Below are 17,611 nucleotides of genomic sequence, written 5' to 3'. Positions count from 1 at the left end.
ACATGCCCAGTTCAATCCCACTCTGCACAGAGCCCCTGCAGAAGCTTTCCTTATGGATCAGAAACTCTTCTGAATGGCCAGTGAATCACCGAGCATCACAGTTGCTATCACACACTCATTTCAGCGGTCAAGCAAGAGAGAGCTAACAGTATTTTCTGCCAGAATTAACAGTGCTTTTGGAACACTTGCAGCACACAATGGTACTTACCTGAAACTGTCGGATCTGGAAGGCAGCTTTCTCTGTGACATTAATATCTGCTTCTTCTGCATCACCATCAGTAATATCTGGCAGAGACAGAGGGGTGGAGAAAAAAGCTAAATGCCAAGAGCAGAATACAGGGTTTATTTCCAAAAGCGGGAAAGACTGCAACTGCTCACAGCTAGGGAAGGAATATAGACTGCAAAATTGCGGCAAGTACCAAAGAGTGTTAAAGGCAAACTTTAGATAGATGAATGCTCTGTGAGACACCAACTGTCCTCTGCTGACAGACTGAGGGTTCTATAAAAGCAGGTAAACATAACTCTGGAACTAGCCTCTGGAATGAGAATTAGAGTAAACCTCCACAGCTACTAAGCCCACGTTGCCTCCGAGGGACAAGGAGCGAACCCCTCTCCCTACTTATGGATAAAGGGCATTGGTGGCCTGGAACGCAAAGGCTGGAAACTAGAGCAGAACGGTACCATGTGCCTACCCAGGGCTTGCAGAAACTGGGGGATCCTGGCAGCATACAGTTGCTGCATTGTGTTGAAGATCCGCAGCAGACCTTCCAAGCACAGAAGTGAGATGCTTTTGCCCTTCTTCTTCCCTGACTCTTCAACAACAGCGGGAATTGAAGTGTATCTCCACAGCAGAACTCTAGGGGATGGGAGAGGAGTTAACATCACATGCTCCAGTAAAGCTGGCTGCACAGCACAAGAACTAGAATAGGGCTAGTCACAGACCCTACTTAGGACCATATTCTTAATATAATTGAATTTGAAGGTCTTTTCCCTGTAGGAAAGGCAATGGAGAAGAGATCCATTTTAAAGACAGATTTTGTTTGGATATCATCAAAACAGACACTGCTTTCTGTTTTACAACTAAATAATTTAACACTGACCACTGATGTCAAATCTGTCATTGACAAAAGGAGCTTGTTCTCTCTTGACACTTTGAATTTGTGAAATGTCAGGTATCTCTATGGGGCTCTACATAAATAAAACTGGAAAGGTAAAGGCAGGCAAAACAAAGTTAAAGCTTTGAAGAAATCAGAATTGTTTGGCCCAAAGGAGATGCCTCTATTTACGGCCAAACATTTTTTTCCTGCCCCTTTAAGGCCACTTCTTCCCCTTGCTGTTTCCCCTCTTTTCTTCTTGTTAGTTTTCTCTCCTGCAGGGATGATCCTATTCTATTTCAGTGCCCAGTCATGCAAACACACAGCTCAAATACTGTCCTAATGACTGCAGCAAAACTAGCCTCTGTTACTGGGGACCAAACACAAACTGGACTTTTTTGGGGCAGATGCAATTTGTATTTTGTGTTCTCTGCTGTCAGAAATCTGAAGAGACTTTATGAAAATATGACCCAGATCCCAGAAAACATTTCGATGCCTAACATTCTTTGATTTCCAAAGGATTATATGCCTGAACATCTTGGAGTATCTTGCAAAACTTCTAACAAATGCTTTGCTAAAGCACGTGTCCCTCTTACATCTATTTTACACTGTAGCTAGAAGTGAATTTTAACTTCATTGCATCCCAGAGGTCTCAAGAATCTAGCCTGTAACCATCCTACTTTCTCTTTGACTATAAGTGATGAGCCAAAAGTCTGAAAGGGGCTAAAAATGAGAGTTTGATAGGGTTTGGTTCTTCCAGGCCAAGTATCATTACCAGAGCTGTATCACTCACTCTGGCACAAAAAACGTAGTGCCTACACTTGATTTCTCAGGAGCAAAGAAAGGCAACGATCTCAACCCGGAGATAATTACCATTCCAAACAACAGTTATGGACTGCATTCTTCCTTCAAAGCTTCATCTGAGAATCAAAAATCCCCCAAATGCCTTACTGCTTTTTAGGGTTGATGTCTTCATGTTCCACAGTGACTCACCGTGTGATTCTGCAGAGGTTCTGAAACATCTTCTCAGGGTTTTGTCCATCTGGTCCATCAGTTTGTCCTGTCTCCTCCAGTTGCTGCACCTTCTGCAGAGCTACACTGACAGCATAGCGCAAAAACTCGGTGCTGGAGCGCAGAACCGCCAGGCTTTCCTCATGGCTTTGCGCATTGTCCCTGAAGAATCAAAGCACAATCATGGAATTGAGAATGCACTGAAAAAGCTTAGGGATGGCCTATCATCACTTCATCTCTGCACACCAGAGCTCAAGTCACAAGCAATATACTACACAGAACATAACCATCTCTATACCTACTGCCTGTTTTCAGTTTGCCACACAAGATTAAAAATTGTATTGATCCACAAATAAAATTGCTAGCTCTATTCAGCGGAAAAGACTATTTGTTTTGGTAGCTTGTAGTAAACACTCGGAGGACAGAGTTCCACCAGCCTGCCCAAACATACTAACAGACATGGCTGGAACTGATGTCTACCTCTGTTCTGTAAAGGACTCAAGCTCAACCCTGAGTTTGATGCCTGGGAATGGGCAAGGATTGAAAGAGCAGAAACTCTCCAATGTCTTACAAGTCATGAGCAGGGAAGCTGGTGTGTCACTGCTTGCATGGCTACAATTTCTGCCTGGGCTATGATGCTCTCCAGACAATGAGTGCTGTTACTCATCATGCTTTGTACAGAAATAAAACAGCTGTGCTGTGCATATGGAGCACAAGAGAGCCAGCATGCAGACACCATGAAAATGGCTTGTGGGTAGGCCTTCAAGCTACTCCAGCTGTGACAGCTTCTCACCTGAACAGAGCTGTAAGCAGAGTAGATACAAAACCCATGGACAGGAAGCTCCGAGCAGTTTTGTTGCCTAAGATGGATTTGTTCTTTCCAGCTTTCTCCTTCAAGATTTCAGACAGTTTGTTGTAACATGTAAACAGACCTAGGACATCGTCAAATTTGTTCTTACTGCAACAAAACAATAGAAAGCATTAATGGAGGAAATCCAGTCTTACTGGTTCCCCATTTGAACCTTTAGTTGCAAATTACATAAAGACACTTTCTAGATGATATAACCATGACATATTACATCTCCCTGCCTTCCAAACAGGGTGTATCCTATCCATTCCTTCTTGATCTGCCCTTCTACAAAATGTCACATCACATCTCCTGCAATGCACAATGACATTCAAAAGAAAGACATTCCCCAAGGTTCTGTGAAAGTCTGTGCCACAAGGCACACAAACAAGGAAAGCAACATTCTGTTTCCATGTTGGCAATATTTTCCTGTATTTGCAAAGAGTGTCTCCCCTGTGCTCTGAAGAGCTAGGCACAGCATAGCACAGCTAGTGCTGAAGGGCAAGATTTGATGTTTTACCTGAAATTCCCTATGTTGAAATTGTACTCAATCAGGACCTCACAGATTCCCATCACCAAGATGGCATAGATATTATTCTTCACACCAACACCAGAAGACAGAGAAAAATCTGCTGATTTATCCTAAGATAACAAGCAAAAAAAGTGAAAACCTTTTCAAAACCTGACAAGAACTCAGTGTCTTCTTCCATCAAGTCAAACTGAAAATCTGATTTACCAGTTCGAAGTCTTCCAGCTCACTCTTGATCATTCGTCGTGTGACAGAATCTAGCATCTCTTCAAAGTTTTGCTGAAATCCCACATCCTCCTCCTCCTCCTCCTCATCATCTTCCACTCCTTGGTGTAGATGCACAGTGTTCTTATACCAGGCTAGACAGTGTTGGATACAGCTGAGCAGATGAGCCTGAAGGAAGCAGCCACACAGTCACACATTCAGCCTTCTAGCTGGAGGTCACTGGCAGAAGTGGAACAGACTGTCCCACACCACAGCTAGACTATTATAGTTTGATGCAAAGGGCCATAGCTCTCTTCACAAGTTTATATGGGTCTCAAGAGCATGTCTCATTCCCAGAAGAGACTTTCTGTAATCCTACACACAGTTACCCAGTTTTAATAAAGGTTTTCAGACAATGTTACATGCATGAACTTGCCTATACAGGATGTGCAGGCTTAGCTCTCACTGCTCCTGCAACCCAGCTACCTCAACTGCTGGAGGAGATGGAGAGGGAATTTCCAAAAGAGCCCTCACTCTAGCTGACATGTCTGCTCCCTTCCTGGGCGTGCTATTGCAGCACAGCATGGAAGCTTCCTTAGGGAAGAACAAAGTTATGAATTTGAATTTGTTCCCTTGAAAATCCTAGGAATCATCGAGATCTCATCTTCAGCAATATCAAAGGAGCAAGATCAAAGGGCAGATTCCTTTTCCCCCAGACACACACACACTGTCCTATTATTCTGCTTAGAATTAAGTTGATGGAAGAAAAAAAATAGGGTTAGCTCAACAGAGGATAACAGAACTACACTATTCCTAGAGCAATTTTCACACTGGTCCCCCAAATCACTTAACAAACAGAATTCTAGTAGATAACCTGAGACAGGGATGAGATGCTCAGCTCTGTTATCATTAAAACAATTGCTCCAAGCTAGGAGGGAGTAAAGAAACACAAGATACTCAACTCATGTAGGAGCACAACTGAAAACCTATGAAACAGAGGAGCTTGCAGTTGTGGCCAGCCTGTATAGCTCTTACCAGTGGTTCTTGCAGAAAGACTTGATCTCCTTGAGCCATAATACATCCCTCAAGTTTCAGTGGGGGCAGTAGGTCTGGTTGGGGCAAGTAATATTGCTTTATCTGTCACATAAACAAGAAATAAAAATAACCAGTTACTTAGTAACTGAACTTCTTTGGTTGTTTCAATACAGAACATGAAAGAACTTTGTATTCCATTCCACAGAGGGAAAACTGGCACTATGATAATGGGACCATACATGTACCTGAGCCAGGGCATCTGCTGTATTAGTAACTAAAATCCCCTGTTTAGTTGCTCACGTGCCTCTTGGCCTCTTAGCATGATAGGTCAATCTAACCACTTGCTCTTGTGTTGCTTCAACATGCAACATCGCTTGCATTTCACCTGCAGTGTCACCTGTCCTTTAATCAGCAAGGATCAGTAACCACTTCTGTTCCCCTGCACACATGCTGAATGCTTGGCCCTGTTATGACATCCAGCTTCTTAGCTTGGGGATGCAGCCAATTATGGAGGTGACACTTAGCACTGTAACAAATCCATTTGAGACCATGCTTGCAAAAATTCCTGGCTGTTTGGCACCCCACAGGAAGGAGATATGCTCCAAGTACTGATACAGGATCAGAATTGAATAGGGGAAGTTATATATAATGATGCTATAAAATTTTATACATTTACATCAAGTTCCCATCAAGTGCCCTCTAATACCTAGAAGCTGCCTTGGCTCTGTTCTTGTTCCCTTCTCAGACCCTATACTGGCATGGCTGGGAAAGCTGGAATTAGTCAGCGTGAACTCTACAGATGATTAAAGGGAAGAAAATTACTTGTCTCAAAGAAAGCACAATCTGTCCAATGGATTGAGGAAATGTGATTGTCTTGTTGCCATGAGCAACGCTGTTGGGGGATGAGTTAATCCTCCTAGATCCTACACGGACTTGGATACCTTCCCTATGGGCGGACAGCAATGATAATTACTATGTAAGCACACATCCTTGGGAAAGTAGGGGAGGGTAACTGCTGTGCACAGCTAAGAAAGATGGAACACACAAAGCACTTTGCTGGGCCGCAGGCTCCTCAGAATCACAGAACTGAAGGATTGGAAGGGGCTCCAAGAGATCCTTGCTCTTCCATCTGAAACAGGATGTGAACTGCTTGCCACAGATGTTTACCTAGCCTACTCTCCGAGTATGGCAGGGATTCTAACACCTCCCTATAGGATTGCCGCAGCACTTAAGCATCCTTGGAGTGAAAGGGAGAGAACTATTTTCCTGATATTTAACCTGAATTGCTTGTTATACTGGTTGCAGTCCAGAATTCTTAGAGCCCTCTGCAGGCATGTCACAGAGTGGTACTTTACCTGGGACAAGAGTGTTTGCATTATGGAGCTGGCAAGCTGGGAGTTCCTACGAAGGACATCATAAAAGCCCTGAAGACGGGAAGAAAGGATAGGTTGGCTTACACGACAAAGAAAAATGACCATATGCATAACAGGTTGGCGTCACAAGATGGCAACAACCCTTTGGCACTGCAAGTAATGATAAGCAAGTAAAAGTGTGCTCAGTGTAAAGCCCCATACCTGGGGAAGCAACGGCACAACAGAAAGAAGGTATGAATCGCAAAGAGTACGAATTTCCTCACGGTGCCCTCTCACAAGCTGCATCTCCCTAGCAGTGGTGGCATCAAGCCCAGAGTGACTTTCCATGCTATTTAACACTAGCACTAGATCCAACTTCAAACTGTGAAATCGTGGTTCAAAGGCAAAACAACCCAGTGGGGAAACTGGAGGAGGCAAAAATCCTTTAGCCAGAGAAATCTCAGCGGACAGATAAAGCAAGTGCAAGACCTGTAGCCACACCAACAAACATATCAAAAACTCACAGCTCACCAAAAGTCAGTCCAAGAAAGTCAAGGAAGAACACAAAATCTCTCTGACCTAAAGAGTTTTCCTTTCCTCAAAGCTGGTACCCCCTAGTTACCTCAGCAGCTAAGATACGCACCTGCAAATTGCTCTTTATATTAGGCCCTTTGTCACAAGATATACATTAGAGAAGTTGCAAAAGGAAGGGAGAAGGCAGATCCCTTCGGGAGTCATTAAGGAATTTCGCCCATACTCTCCTGCCAGGGCCCTCTCTTTGGAGTCTATCATTAACTCCCAGCAACACTACTCTTATTCCAATGCCTGTTATAACATTACTCCCCACTGGGCACCAAATATGCTTTCCATTTCCTGGGCCACACCAAAGGAGGAGAGACTGACACATTTTAACTATCAAGCAATGCATCAAATAAGGAAGATACATGAATGCCTTCAGGCTTAGAATAGTCCAAAATAAAGAGAAGCAGGAGAACTGAAAAAAAAATATAGTCTCTGGGATATGCACGTGTCCCATGAAGAACACGGGATGAGGGATCCTTTTCCACAATAACATGGTCATTATTGACCCGGAGCTACAACAGAACCAGACTACAGAAAAGCTAGTAGTTATTTAAAAGGAGATTGAAGGATCTGTGTTTACCTCATATAGCATGAGTCGGACATCTGCTTGCTGGCTCAAACATCGCCTCAGGCTGCCCAGGATTTCAAGGCAGAAGGCCTCATTAGCTGCAGAATTATAGCAGGCATGAACATCTGCCTGGACCTGAGAGGGAAGATTAGTCACATTATACTGGGTACAATTCTCAAATATCACAACACAGAAGGAAGGTGATTAGGGGCCTGACCCCTAAACAATCATTGTGATAGTCCTTAGCATGGTGTCAGGCTCTGCACCATCATCATGGAGCAGTGTGAATGCTCCACAGCATACTGACGCTGTAAAAGATAACGACTCCGAGAGGCTACATCCCTAGACCAGCTTCCCTTTGGACACTGCATTTCCAAAAACTTTCCCTCCAGCACTAACCCTTACTGGAGTTATATTTTGATTTGGGGGAAACACTCCGCACTGAGATGTTTCAAACAGTGCATATGATATGTGAGACTGTCTCACACATCTGCACCAGGGGTTGCAGAACAACACTCACCTGAGTGGCACCAATGGCCTGGCTGCACTGGGAAGAGGACAGGCTGCCCAGAACCTTGAAATTTCTCAGCAGAAGTAAAAAGCCAGCAACTGCAGCTTTACGAGCATCAAGCTGCCTGTCAGTCAGGGAGAAAAAAGAGCAGCTTAAGGAAAAACAGAAGCAAGAAGCTCAGAAGAAGAAAGACCACCAACTCAATTATGATAAAGAGTCCACAAATACGGAGCGAACAGGCCAAATGGAACCACATTTCCCAGGACAGCAACACAGTTCCAGGCAGTTAAGAGCTCAGCAGTTTGCTGGGAACTCCTTAGCTCTTCACTCTCACAACATTCAATTTCCTTTCTGCCCTTGCCAGAACCCCAGACAGAGACCCAAGCATTAAATGACCCATGAAAACTTGAAAAGGAGCTTCTCACAGCACTCTTGTACTTGTCAGAAATGGAAAATTCTTAACAAAAAACTGGTGTTTTGCTTTGCTCCCTGAAACTGCAGATCTTTCCCCAAGACCAAGGCCTTTGCATTGAAAAATAATTATAAATTATGAATTCTGTATTCATAACCAGGCAGCCCCTGCTTAACAAAATCCTGTCTATGATCACAGCATTATGAAGACAGCAGGATGTACTGCTCAAAGCATTACCAAGACAACAAGCCTACTTTTCTACCACTTAGTAAAGGATCAGAGGGAAGGTGGCAGCTCAGCATTCTGAGTCAGTGGTTCCTTCTGGACTCTTCCTAGCATCTGGACATACTCAGCTGTGTAGACACATACTGGAACTGTTTTTAATTTTGTCATCTTATTTGAATTTCCCAATAGCTTTCTGAATTTCCAAGACCCATCCAGCCAGGCGCTGGGATTTTTGTCTCATTGGGTAGATCTGTGATTGCATTACGGTCCCAGGCTAATGGGGAAGGAAATGTAACCACTTTCTTATAGGAAGAACATAGCAAGAAGACTATTATCCAAAACAGCAAAATTTATTTCAGCTCCAAAAAATGTAAACAAGTTGCAGAAACCTTTTCAAAGAATTCCCTTTCCAGCTTACCTGGAAAAGATAGCTTTATGGAGAACAAGTATCAGGGCGTCCCTCACTGACATGCTGACTTTAAGCAGGGGCTGGAAAGGAACAGATACTTTGGAGAAAAAAAGCATTAAGGCATGCCAAGCCCTGGGTGCAGGTGAGCTCATCTTCCCCAGGCCCATCTGGCCTTACATTTCCAACACTGTTATCAATATAGTAGGAAAGACAAAGTATTTTTAAAACCATATAAAATAAAAACCAGAGAGCTATAACAGCAACACACCTTAGCAGGTTAGCGAGAATATGATGTAAGGGTCTGGGAAAGAACTGTTGTCCCCAAATTGGGCTAAGCAGGTAGAAGTTTAACCCCAGGGCAATATTTCAGCCCAGGAAAAGAGAAATACTGACGTGGAGCTTGGATGGAGACAAATCAAAGCAGCAGCCACAGCTGTTCAGCTGCACACTGTATACCTAGATTTCTATACTGAGTAGCATCTGGGAATCTTCCAGATGAAAGGTCAGCACAGAGCAGCTCCTGTACGATATGCTTTTTGCTAGAGGGCACATGCAAATCCATACCTGAAGAGCAGTTCCGTGCTACTCTGAAGAACCTACAGCAGAGCATCACAGCTTATTTTGCAAGAACAGTTATCAGGCCAAGCATATAATTGTGGCCTAGAGCTATCATTGGAACTAAGCTAACAAAGACATTCATGGAGAAACACAGAGCTTTACCTGTACTGCCCTGAGCAGCCCTTGCACTGTATCGAGGGGCAGAAAGGACAAGTTGTCAAAGGTCTCTGTGACTTTGGAGGATGAATTCTGAAGCACAAGAGGAGCAGACACAACAATATTGGACAGCAAGTCTGAAAAATAAAATGGCAAAAGGAGCAGCTGCTACCAAGGGCAAAAAAAGGTCTACATTAAGGAACAGGGCAAGAGATTTTTGTAGGGATAACAATTATAGAATAATCAAAACCCTTCCATTAAATGAAGAGGTCATGATGAGATGAGCATTGATAATCTGAGAAATTCTGCAAGCACAAACTGCAACATACCCGCAACCCTGCTACCCCACCAGAGGGCACTGAGGTATAAGACAAGGCTGCAGCACAGGCATCTTGGCAGCCCTAGGGACTCCCAAGCACCTTCCCAAGGGTGAGGAGGATCACAAGGCTAAGAACCTGTAGCAAATTACTGACGGATATCTGTGCGTCAGCTGTTCCATGGCAACTGCCTGCACACACGCTTTCATCCTGTGATAAATGCAAGGTGATCTGAGGTAGCTGACTGCTCGGTAAGAGAGGGGAAGGAACAACTGATTTTCTTGGCTTCAGGTCACTTCAGCAGGAATTTGTTCTGAGAAGCCACGTTCTGAGTGCCCACAGAACAGGACACACTTCTCTCTTTTTCCTGTTACCTATGAAGTGGCTGACAGGAGAAGCTGCTTTTGTGAGGACTCTGTTCAGAACCTGCTCAAGAATATCACTTCTGATGGGCTCGTGGACCTGAAATGAGAAAGAACAATAAATAAATTCAAAATCCACAAAAATCTAAGATACTCCTGTTGGTCAGAGCACAGGCACTGTCTAGTACAAAGCAAATCTACATCTAAAAGGTAAACTGGGACTGGTTGCCAGCAGCCCCCTTCAGCTATATTCACACGGACTGATTCAGATTTCATCCTAGTCTAGTCAGAACCAGCACATAAGTGAGGCATGCACAATACACTAGGAACATACTGGGGCAAGTCATCTGCGAGATGCAAATTTATCACTTAAGTAAAGAGGTTGGTTTTATTCCCAGCTCCATCAGATTTTCTTTGTACTTTTCAATTTCTCTACCTTCTCTGTAGTTTCTCAGATTCTGTAATAGGGATTACCCAAATATCATGCTAGATGGAACACTAAGTCTTTATAAAGAAGACCTCTTCCAGCTGGATAGGAGAAAACAGGAGATTAAAACTAGTATCATTTGTAAAGCACTCAGGCAGGCGAGATTTTGACACTATTTATCAAAAGATAGTAAGAACAGAGTTTCCCCCAAAGAAAACTCTCCAAACTGTACTCTACCTTAAAGGTTTCCAGCAGGATACTCGCTCCGAGTCTACAAGCCTGCTGGGCTGGCGTTTTTGACAGGCCATAACTGGTCTCAGCAACTTTTCCTCCAAATGGCTTTTTTGGTTCATACGATTCCATTAGGCTGAAGCCGAGATCCACAAGCCCCTGAGTAACATGGTCCCAGCCAAATGCACTGAGGAGAACATTAAACAGACCAGGAAATAAACAACTTAATCACAGAAGAAGTTTGGATCAGAGCAGTCAATAGTAAAATCTTCTGTAGTCATGCCAGTGTCCAAAGCAGCAGCAAGAGATGCTTGATCAGGCCCGGTGAGATGACATCCCTCACAACCCTGTGCCTATGTTTAAGCTGAGGGGCAGGTGCTTGGCACAACACATCTTGCAATACTGGTTTTCCAGCCACCAGACTTCCTTTACACTCCAAAGGTTTCCTTCCTACAGGGAACAGTGTGCACTCATGCCTCATCTGAACATGACACCGAGATATAGTTGGGAGGCATAAATCACAGGCGTAACGATCTGAGGCACAGATCCTGAGTCTTCAAGTCAGAAAGGAAGAGAGAAGAAATCCTTACATCAAACTAAAGGACAACTGATGACAAATCTCAGAGCCATCCGCCTGGATGTTTAAGAGGACTAACCATGTCAGGGGAAACAAACAGTGAACCTATCGCTTATCCCTTGATCAGAACACGAACTACAGCGGGCGGCATGACTCATACTGCCAGCCTGTCAGCTGCTGTCCCATTAAGAAACAGATCGGCTCCTGATCAGCTTAGTCCCCTGTACCACTAGATGCTGAGATCTGGGGTGGGGAGGGCAGATACATCCCTATAGTTTTTTTTTGTTTTTTTTGTTTTAATTCACTAATATAAAACTATGATAAAAGCTTTGGATTTTGACAGTGTTCCGTGCTAGCACCTTTTGGGCAGTATTTAGGATCCCAGAGCATTCTAGCAAGGCTGAAACTCTCCCCCTCCCAAAGCCCATTGAGCATGCTGCAGCACATATCAGCAACTCACCTGTTTTCTACCACTTCCAGAATTATAGCAGTAACATCATACTTTTGAGGAAACAAATCCTGCAGAAACCTGGAGCCCTGAAGGAACTGCAGGTCCTTGCAGCTTCTCATGATTGATGTTTTCAAGAAATCAAATATCTGGAATATAAAGTCAGTGACAGTGAGGACAATATCTTTGAAATTGGATTTATATAGTCTTGAGTAAGCTCCAGTAAGAGCATCAGACAAAGCACAAGTCCCAGCACAGGCTGCCAAAAATCTTAACTCACTTATTTCTCAGGACTGTTACACCAGCCTCACTAAGTTCCTCAAGGAAGGTAACTTGCTACCACATGCCCTGTGGTTTTGGACTGTGGCTACCATAGAGCTAAAAACATTAAAAAAGAAGACACTGCTTTTCTTTTTATCCTATTACACCAGCTCACAAGAATCATGACTCTGGAGAACTCTAATATTGCTTCAGAGTCTCTTTTAGTATTCAGTAAACTACAGCATACCAATGATCTAACTGAATTTGTCCCTCTTCACAAGCATCCTGAAGCCATTTTTCACCCAGATTCTGATGGGACTATCACCTGACCATTCTTCCTTTCCCCTACAAGGAGGATTGTGTACATCCACACGGAAGCTCTCTGCATTCTGATCACACACCTACCTGCTCTTGCAGTCTGTGTTTTACTGCCACCGATAGCAAAAGAGCCACACTGAAGGGACACAGGGCTGTACAAGGATCCTTTTGTTGTTCAGTCTAGAGAATAGCAAGTAATAGTCAAAAAGCTTGTTAGCTGCAATTGCAACATCCCGCAACTTCAAGGACACCACTACGCTGATATCACACTGCTCTTTTGGAGTAGAAAGGGACGCGTCTCTTCAAACATACCATAGCACTTGCTAAGGTTAATATGACTGTGACCATACAAATGATTAAATCCCTCCTCTAGAAAACCAATTAAGTTGATTTTAAAAGCTCTGCTTCAAGTACAGTGCCTGCCCTACCTTTGTCCTACCTTTAGATGTCTGATTAGTTCCTCGCCTAGGTCCTGATCCAGGTTGATAACAGAAACGATATGGAGAATAACAGTGCCTTCCACATGGCGGAGCTGGTCTAAGGGCATGGTGGCTACTTCAAGGTCCACTGATCTATAAGATTTATCAGAAAAAACAGAGCCATTCAACATCACAAACCATTTCTTAAATATCAAGAAGGACATACTTGTGCAAAGTTTGACAGTTCACATTCAAGGAGCACGGGGCAGAACACGGGTGATTTATAAATATGCAGGTAGGATGACAGGAAAAGAACTTACTGTGGAGCCCTCTGTTCTTCCTTTTGTCTCTTATCCAGCTGATTGAAAAAACTGATGATTCCTTCTAAAACAGCCTTCTTACTGCCCTGCAAGGCAGGACATTACATTAAGCCACGGCACGTTCTGCAGTTTGCCAGAGAAATACGCTCTATTCTCACATCAATTACAAATGTCATAGTATCCTCTATTTCCTTTCTTAAATTGCTGTAGTGGGGCTCCTAGGCTGCTCATTTCCATATGAAGTGACTCTGGTTTAGTTTGCATATTTCTTTTGATTGCACTTACCAAAGAGTTGGAAGAAGCTGGATTTGAAGTTCTCAGGGTTTTTTTTTAAGTTATTATTACTAATTAGAAAGGTTCCTTTATGTTATAATCAATTCAGAGGGCTTTCAAACTCTGAAACTTAAACCATTATATTTTGGCCAGTAGATCAAAATGACCTCTTATAACACACGTCATTTGTCTCTGCCTGGATCACTTTTGTTTTGGCTCAGTCACAAAATGAAGCAAGCAAAAGAGCCACATCACCCTGTTGAAAGACAATTACATCATTGGCAGCCTCTGCTTGCAGAAAGAGCACAAAAATGAGACAATTCCAGTACAAGCCAGAATACAACCCAGAAGTGTTATACTGCATGAACTATTATTGTACCAGAAGTGAGTAGATCCCAAAAAGTGAGCAAATCCATACTTTAGAATATTGAAAACAATCCTCTCTGCTATCTCCTGGGTCTGTGTTCATCCCTTCATTCCTAAAGGTTCCTTGTCACAGTTCTCTGCTAGGAAGAACAAGACTGAATCTTCCTCAGAGCACTCAGTCAGCTTCCTCAGGCTAGAAGTTAAGAAAAAACCTCAAATAAGTCTTGCTCTATCCTGCTTCCCACAGCACCATTTGGGAGCAATCAGAATCCTCCCCAAAATCCAGCCTGTAGCTCAATCTGCGTATATTCTTTCTTATGATGCATGCTTAAGGGAAGGCCATCTCCTGTGAGCTTTTACCTTTGCAGAGAGCAGCAGCAGCTGATAGACCAAAGGAGGAATTTCCTGGAGGTCTAATTTGGAGAACATCCTCAGGACCTTTTCCACTACAAACTGCAGCTCCTCTGCTGTTAGTGGGACATCCCTGTAGAATCAAAGATGCAGCTTAATCATTTTCATTAATTTCCTCCAGAACCGAATTGCAGATTTAACTGTAACTAAAGAGCCTTAAGGTCCAGGCAGCTAGTGATCCCCAAGATCCTCATCAAAAGCAGTTGCCATAGATCCCTCAGTACACTGCCACTGTCCTAGGATCCTGTTCCAACCTTCCATGCTTGGATCTTCCTCACATTATGCTTGTCCATTAGTGCACTACTAATTTATCAAGGCATGGAATAAAAGCCACAACTCCAAAGTCAACTATACTCAAGGAGCAAAACCAGTACAGTCATGCACCCATGTGAACACTGGTTGCTCCACAGGTCTAATCAAGAACAACCAGCAACACTCTTATGAGAAATAAGTGAAGGATTTCAGAAGGATTTTAGTGCCCTCACTTGGTGTGACAGAGGTCATTAAGAAAGGAGATAAATAGGTGAAGCTCACACTAAAAGCCAGAAAATATAGTCTTCCTTGGAAGCACTAATGCAAAGGCAGAAGTGACTAGTTTTGTTTTGGGCTTTTTGGGTTTTTTTGTTTGTTTTTTAAACATAAGCGTACAAAATAATGTATGCAAAAGTCTGCTCCTAAGCAGCAGAACAGCCACTAAAGAAGTGGCTCTCACAAGTTGGGAAAAACATTAAGCCTCAGAGCTGTCTCCAGAGCATGCCTGCCCAGCTGTATTTTGTATCAAAATGGATATGATCTGTATGTTCATCAATGAAACCATTCACAGGGCTGTACCTGGTAGGGTACAGACCCACTCACTATTCACACTTTCCACAAGCGGCACTTGAAACAGGACATGGAGATGGCTGCGGCACAAGAAAGTGCCAGTGCTGGAGGAAAAAAAAAACTTACCTGAACATGTTGGCAAGATGAATGACACTCCGAGGATCCCACCTAGTAAAACAAAAATACCTCACAACACCGGAGCAAGCAGAATTATTATTGATCCCTGCCCTCCTCATACACAGTTATTCAATTCCACCATTTCCCCGTTACTTTCTGAAATGAAATTTCCACCAGAAATCACCACTGCTACCTGTTAATCACCCAGACTTAGAGCAGTTTTGAACTGCTCTGGCCCCCTCAAAAAGTATCTAGAAAGGAGAAAAATCAAGCACTTCCCAAGATCAATTCATGCAGCAATATGACAAGATCTGGGAACAAGGTGTTCCCTTGCCCTCCCAGCCAGAGGAGACACTGTCATGGAGGAGACAGATTCAAACAGAGCAGAACAGGACAGGACAGAGCAGGTGATGTCCAGTTCAGGCTGGCCACTTTTCAAAGGACAAAATGAAACGCATCATTTTGCCATATAACTAAGAGGATGAAGGTGCTACAAATGCTTCTAATTCTGACAGAACCCATATGATACCACGGGCAATTCTGTAAAAAGACAAATAGGACTAGGCACTGACTGCTTTTTAAGCAAACTAAGTATGGAAGAGCTGGCAGAGATGTACATACTTGCTGGAGCAGAGGGTATTTATCAGCTGTTTCTTAAATTCTTCCCCATTCAGTTCACCTGAAAAAAAAAAAAAAAATCTTTTAGGAGCACATTCCAGAGGGAATGAGGACAGAATAGGGAGAAGAAGATCAGAGATACCTTTCCCATAAGCCAGGCACTCCTTAGAACTGGCCAGTGCAGTAAGAACAGTGGAAAACAACTCCAAGGATTTCCCATTAGATAGGCTGCCTCCTTTAATAACATCAACAAAGAAGGTGGCAAGTTCGGCCAACGCACGGCCTGGCAGCTGGCGAGCCTGGTAGAAGATACAATAATACAAGAGCCTGAGGCAGCACACAAGAGAATTCCACATGTATGTCCAAATGATCACCAAAACTCAGCAACGGGCAACATTTTACAGTGCAGCATTCATAAGATAAAATGGGAATTCACCTCCAAGCCCTCTGTTTTATGATGTCCTTTACAGAACTGAGCAGTAAGTCAAGTTAATTTAATTATAGGTTTGAGGTTTTGAGTCTATGTCCAAATATCCATTGATAATCACATGTACACAGCAAATTCCAAAATTAACTAACTTAGTCCAGGGGAGATCCATGGATAGGACATAACTCATCTTCCTCAGTGTTCAAATGAAGCATCTCAATCTACATATTAAAGGATATTCAGCAGACCCCAAGAAAGCCAGCCCAAATGAGCTTCTACCTCCAGCATCAGCAGTCCTATGATTTCAGACACCTTGGCCAAATGCAGATCCCCTGACTCCACTAGTGGGACACAATGCTTGTAAACCATAAGCCTTCTGAGAACACCACTTTCCTGGGAACAAGGGGAACCTTATAATAAGAAAATAAAGACAACAAAGAAAGAATGGGAAAAAATGACGTAAGTAACAACATCTTACTAAACAGCACAAAATTAGCAGAAGAACAAATCTGCTACCCAACTTCAACTCCTAGTTTTAACTATCTGACAAAACAGATAAAATAGCACAGGAAATGATAACCTCTGGGATAAAACAGCTGAAACACTCTCTGCCATTATCATACTCATCGTTTCACTCCATCTGCTGTCCACCATCAAGAAGTGTCAATATTTTGGAAGAAACCAGCTTGGCAGTTAAGTTCCAGCTGGTCAGCTCAGTTCTGCTCACAGACCCCTCAGGGCTCCCAAAAGTAAAGCCCACTTGCAAACTCACAACAAGTTAGAAGTGTATTAGTCCAATTTCCTATTCCCCCATAGCTATTTATTGATGTCATGTTTATGTTAAACCTGACTGCCTGGTTCTTACCAGAAGTGACACTTCCTCACACAGCAGGAACTGCTGCCCGCTCGCTTCATCCTGCTGGCCTGTAAGCAACCGGCTCAGCAGCGCGGCTGCGGTGACAGCCCCCCCAAAAGCGCAGCTCAGCGATCACCCACCTTTGAAGATCCCCCTTAGCAAAGCCGCCGTCTCCCTTCCCTTCAGAGCCTGCTTTGTCACCATGTCGCCCAGCTGCAAAGAGAAGGGGTCACCGTGAGCTCCCCCAGCCTAGCTGCAGGGCCCTCACCGCCTTTCACCCCCGGCCTCTGGGCAAAACCACCCAGGCCTGGCAGGGCCCGGCCCGGCCCGGCCCGGCCCGCCCCGGGACACCCCTCCCCACACGCACGGCCCGGCCCGGGGGGCCGCACCTCGCCCTCCCCCAGGCTCTGCAGAGCCGCCTGGAGCCGCTCGGGGGCCTCCTCGGCCGCCAGCGCCAGGATGTGCTGGGCCATGGGGCCGCGAAGGGACCGGGCAAAGCCCGGGGAGCGCCGCCGCCGCCGCCGCCGCCCTCGGCTCCGCCACCCCGA

The 17,611-nt window shown here is 44.1% G+C and overlaps 1 protein-coding gene across 3 annotated transcripts in view; it reads right to left on the bottom strand.

Moving 5' to 3' along the window:
- Window positions 1-17,611, bottom strand: part of FANCI (FA complementation group I) — a 26,272-nt gene extending 8,661 nt beyond the window's left edge. For 2 of the 3 annotated variants that reach the window (XM_067305858.1, XM_067305859.1), the window contains exons 1-25: window positions 17,453-17,611; window positions 17,204-17,276; window positions 16,487-16,617; window positions 15,923-16,079; window positions 15,784-15,841; window positions 15,172-15,213; window positions 14,173-14,296; window positions 13,174-13,259; window positions 12,874-13,006; window positions 12,522-12,614; window positions 11,868-12,004; window positions 10,837-11,017; window positions 10,185-10,272; window positions 9,500-9,630; window positions 8,789-8,859; window positions 7,743-7,857; window positions 7,235-7,357; window positions 6,076-6,144; window positions 4,721-4,822; window positions 3,689-3,874; window positions 3,473-3,594; window positions 2,899-3,063; window positions 2,088-2,267; window positions 693-856; window positions 209-285 (exon numbers count right to left, since the gene is read on the bottom strand). In XM_067305858.1, the coding sequence (XP_067161959.1) occupies window positions 209-285; window positions 693-856; window positions 2,088-2,267; window positions 2,899-3,063; window positions 3,473-3,594; window positions 3,689-3,874; window positions 4,721-4,822; window positions 6,076-6,144; window positions 7,235-7,357; window positions 7,743-7,857; window positions 8,789-8,859; window positions 9,500-9,630; window positions 10,185-10,272; window positions 10,837-11,017; window positions 11,868-12,004; window positions 12,522-12,614; window positions 12,874-13,006; window positions 13,174-13,259; window positions 14,173-14,296; window positions 15,172-15,213; window positions 15,784-15,841; window positions 15,923-16,079; window positions 16,487-16,617; window positions 17,204-17,276; window positions 17,453-17,536 (2,892 nt within the window). In that variant the 5' untranslated portion in view covers window positions 17,537-17,611. The remainder of the gene's footprint in view (window positions 1-208; window positions 286-692; window positions 857-2,087; window positions 2,268-2,898; window positions 3,064-3,472; window positions 3,595-3,688; window positions 3,875-4,720; window positions 4,823-6,075; window positions 6,145-7,234; window positions 7,358-7,742; window positions 7,858-8,788; window positions 8,860-9,499; window positions 9,631-10,184; window positions 10,273-10,836; window positions 11,018-11,867; window positions 12,005-12,521; window positions 12,615-12,873; window positions 13,007-13,173; window positions 13,260-14,172; window positions 14,297-15,171; window positions 15,214-15,783; window positions 15,842-15,922; window positions 16,080-16,486; window positions 16,618-17,203; window positions 17,277-17,452) is intronic. The other variant, XM_067305860.1, reaches the window with a different exon arrangement.

This window comes from Apteryx mantelli, chromosome 15, assembly GCF_036417845.1.
Source record: "Apteryx mantelli isolate bAptMan1 chromosome 15, bAptMan1.hap1, whole genome shotgun sequence".
Classification (NCBI taxonomy): domain Eukaryota; kingdom Metazoa; phylum Chordata; class Aves; order Apterygiformes; family Apterygidae; genus Apteryx; species Apteryx mantelli.
Note: the sequence above shows the minus strand (reverse complement) of the source record. Positions and strands in the feature narration are given on the sequence as shown.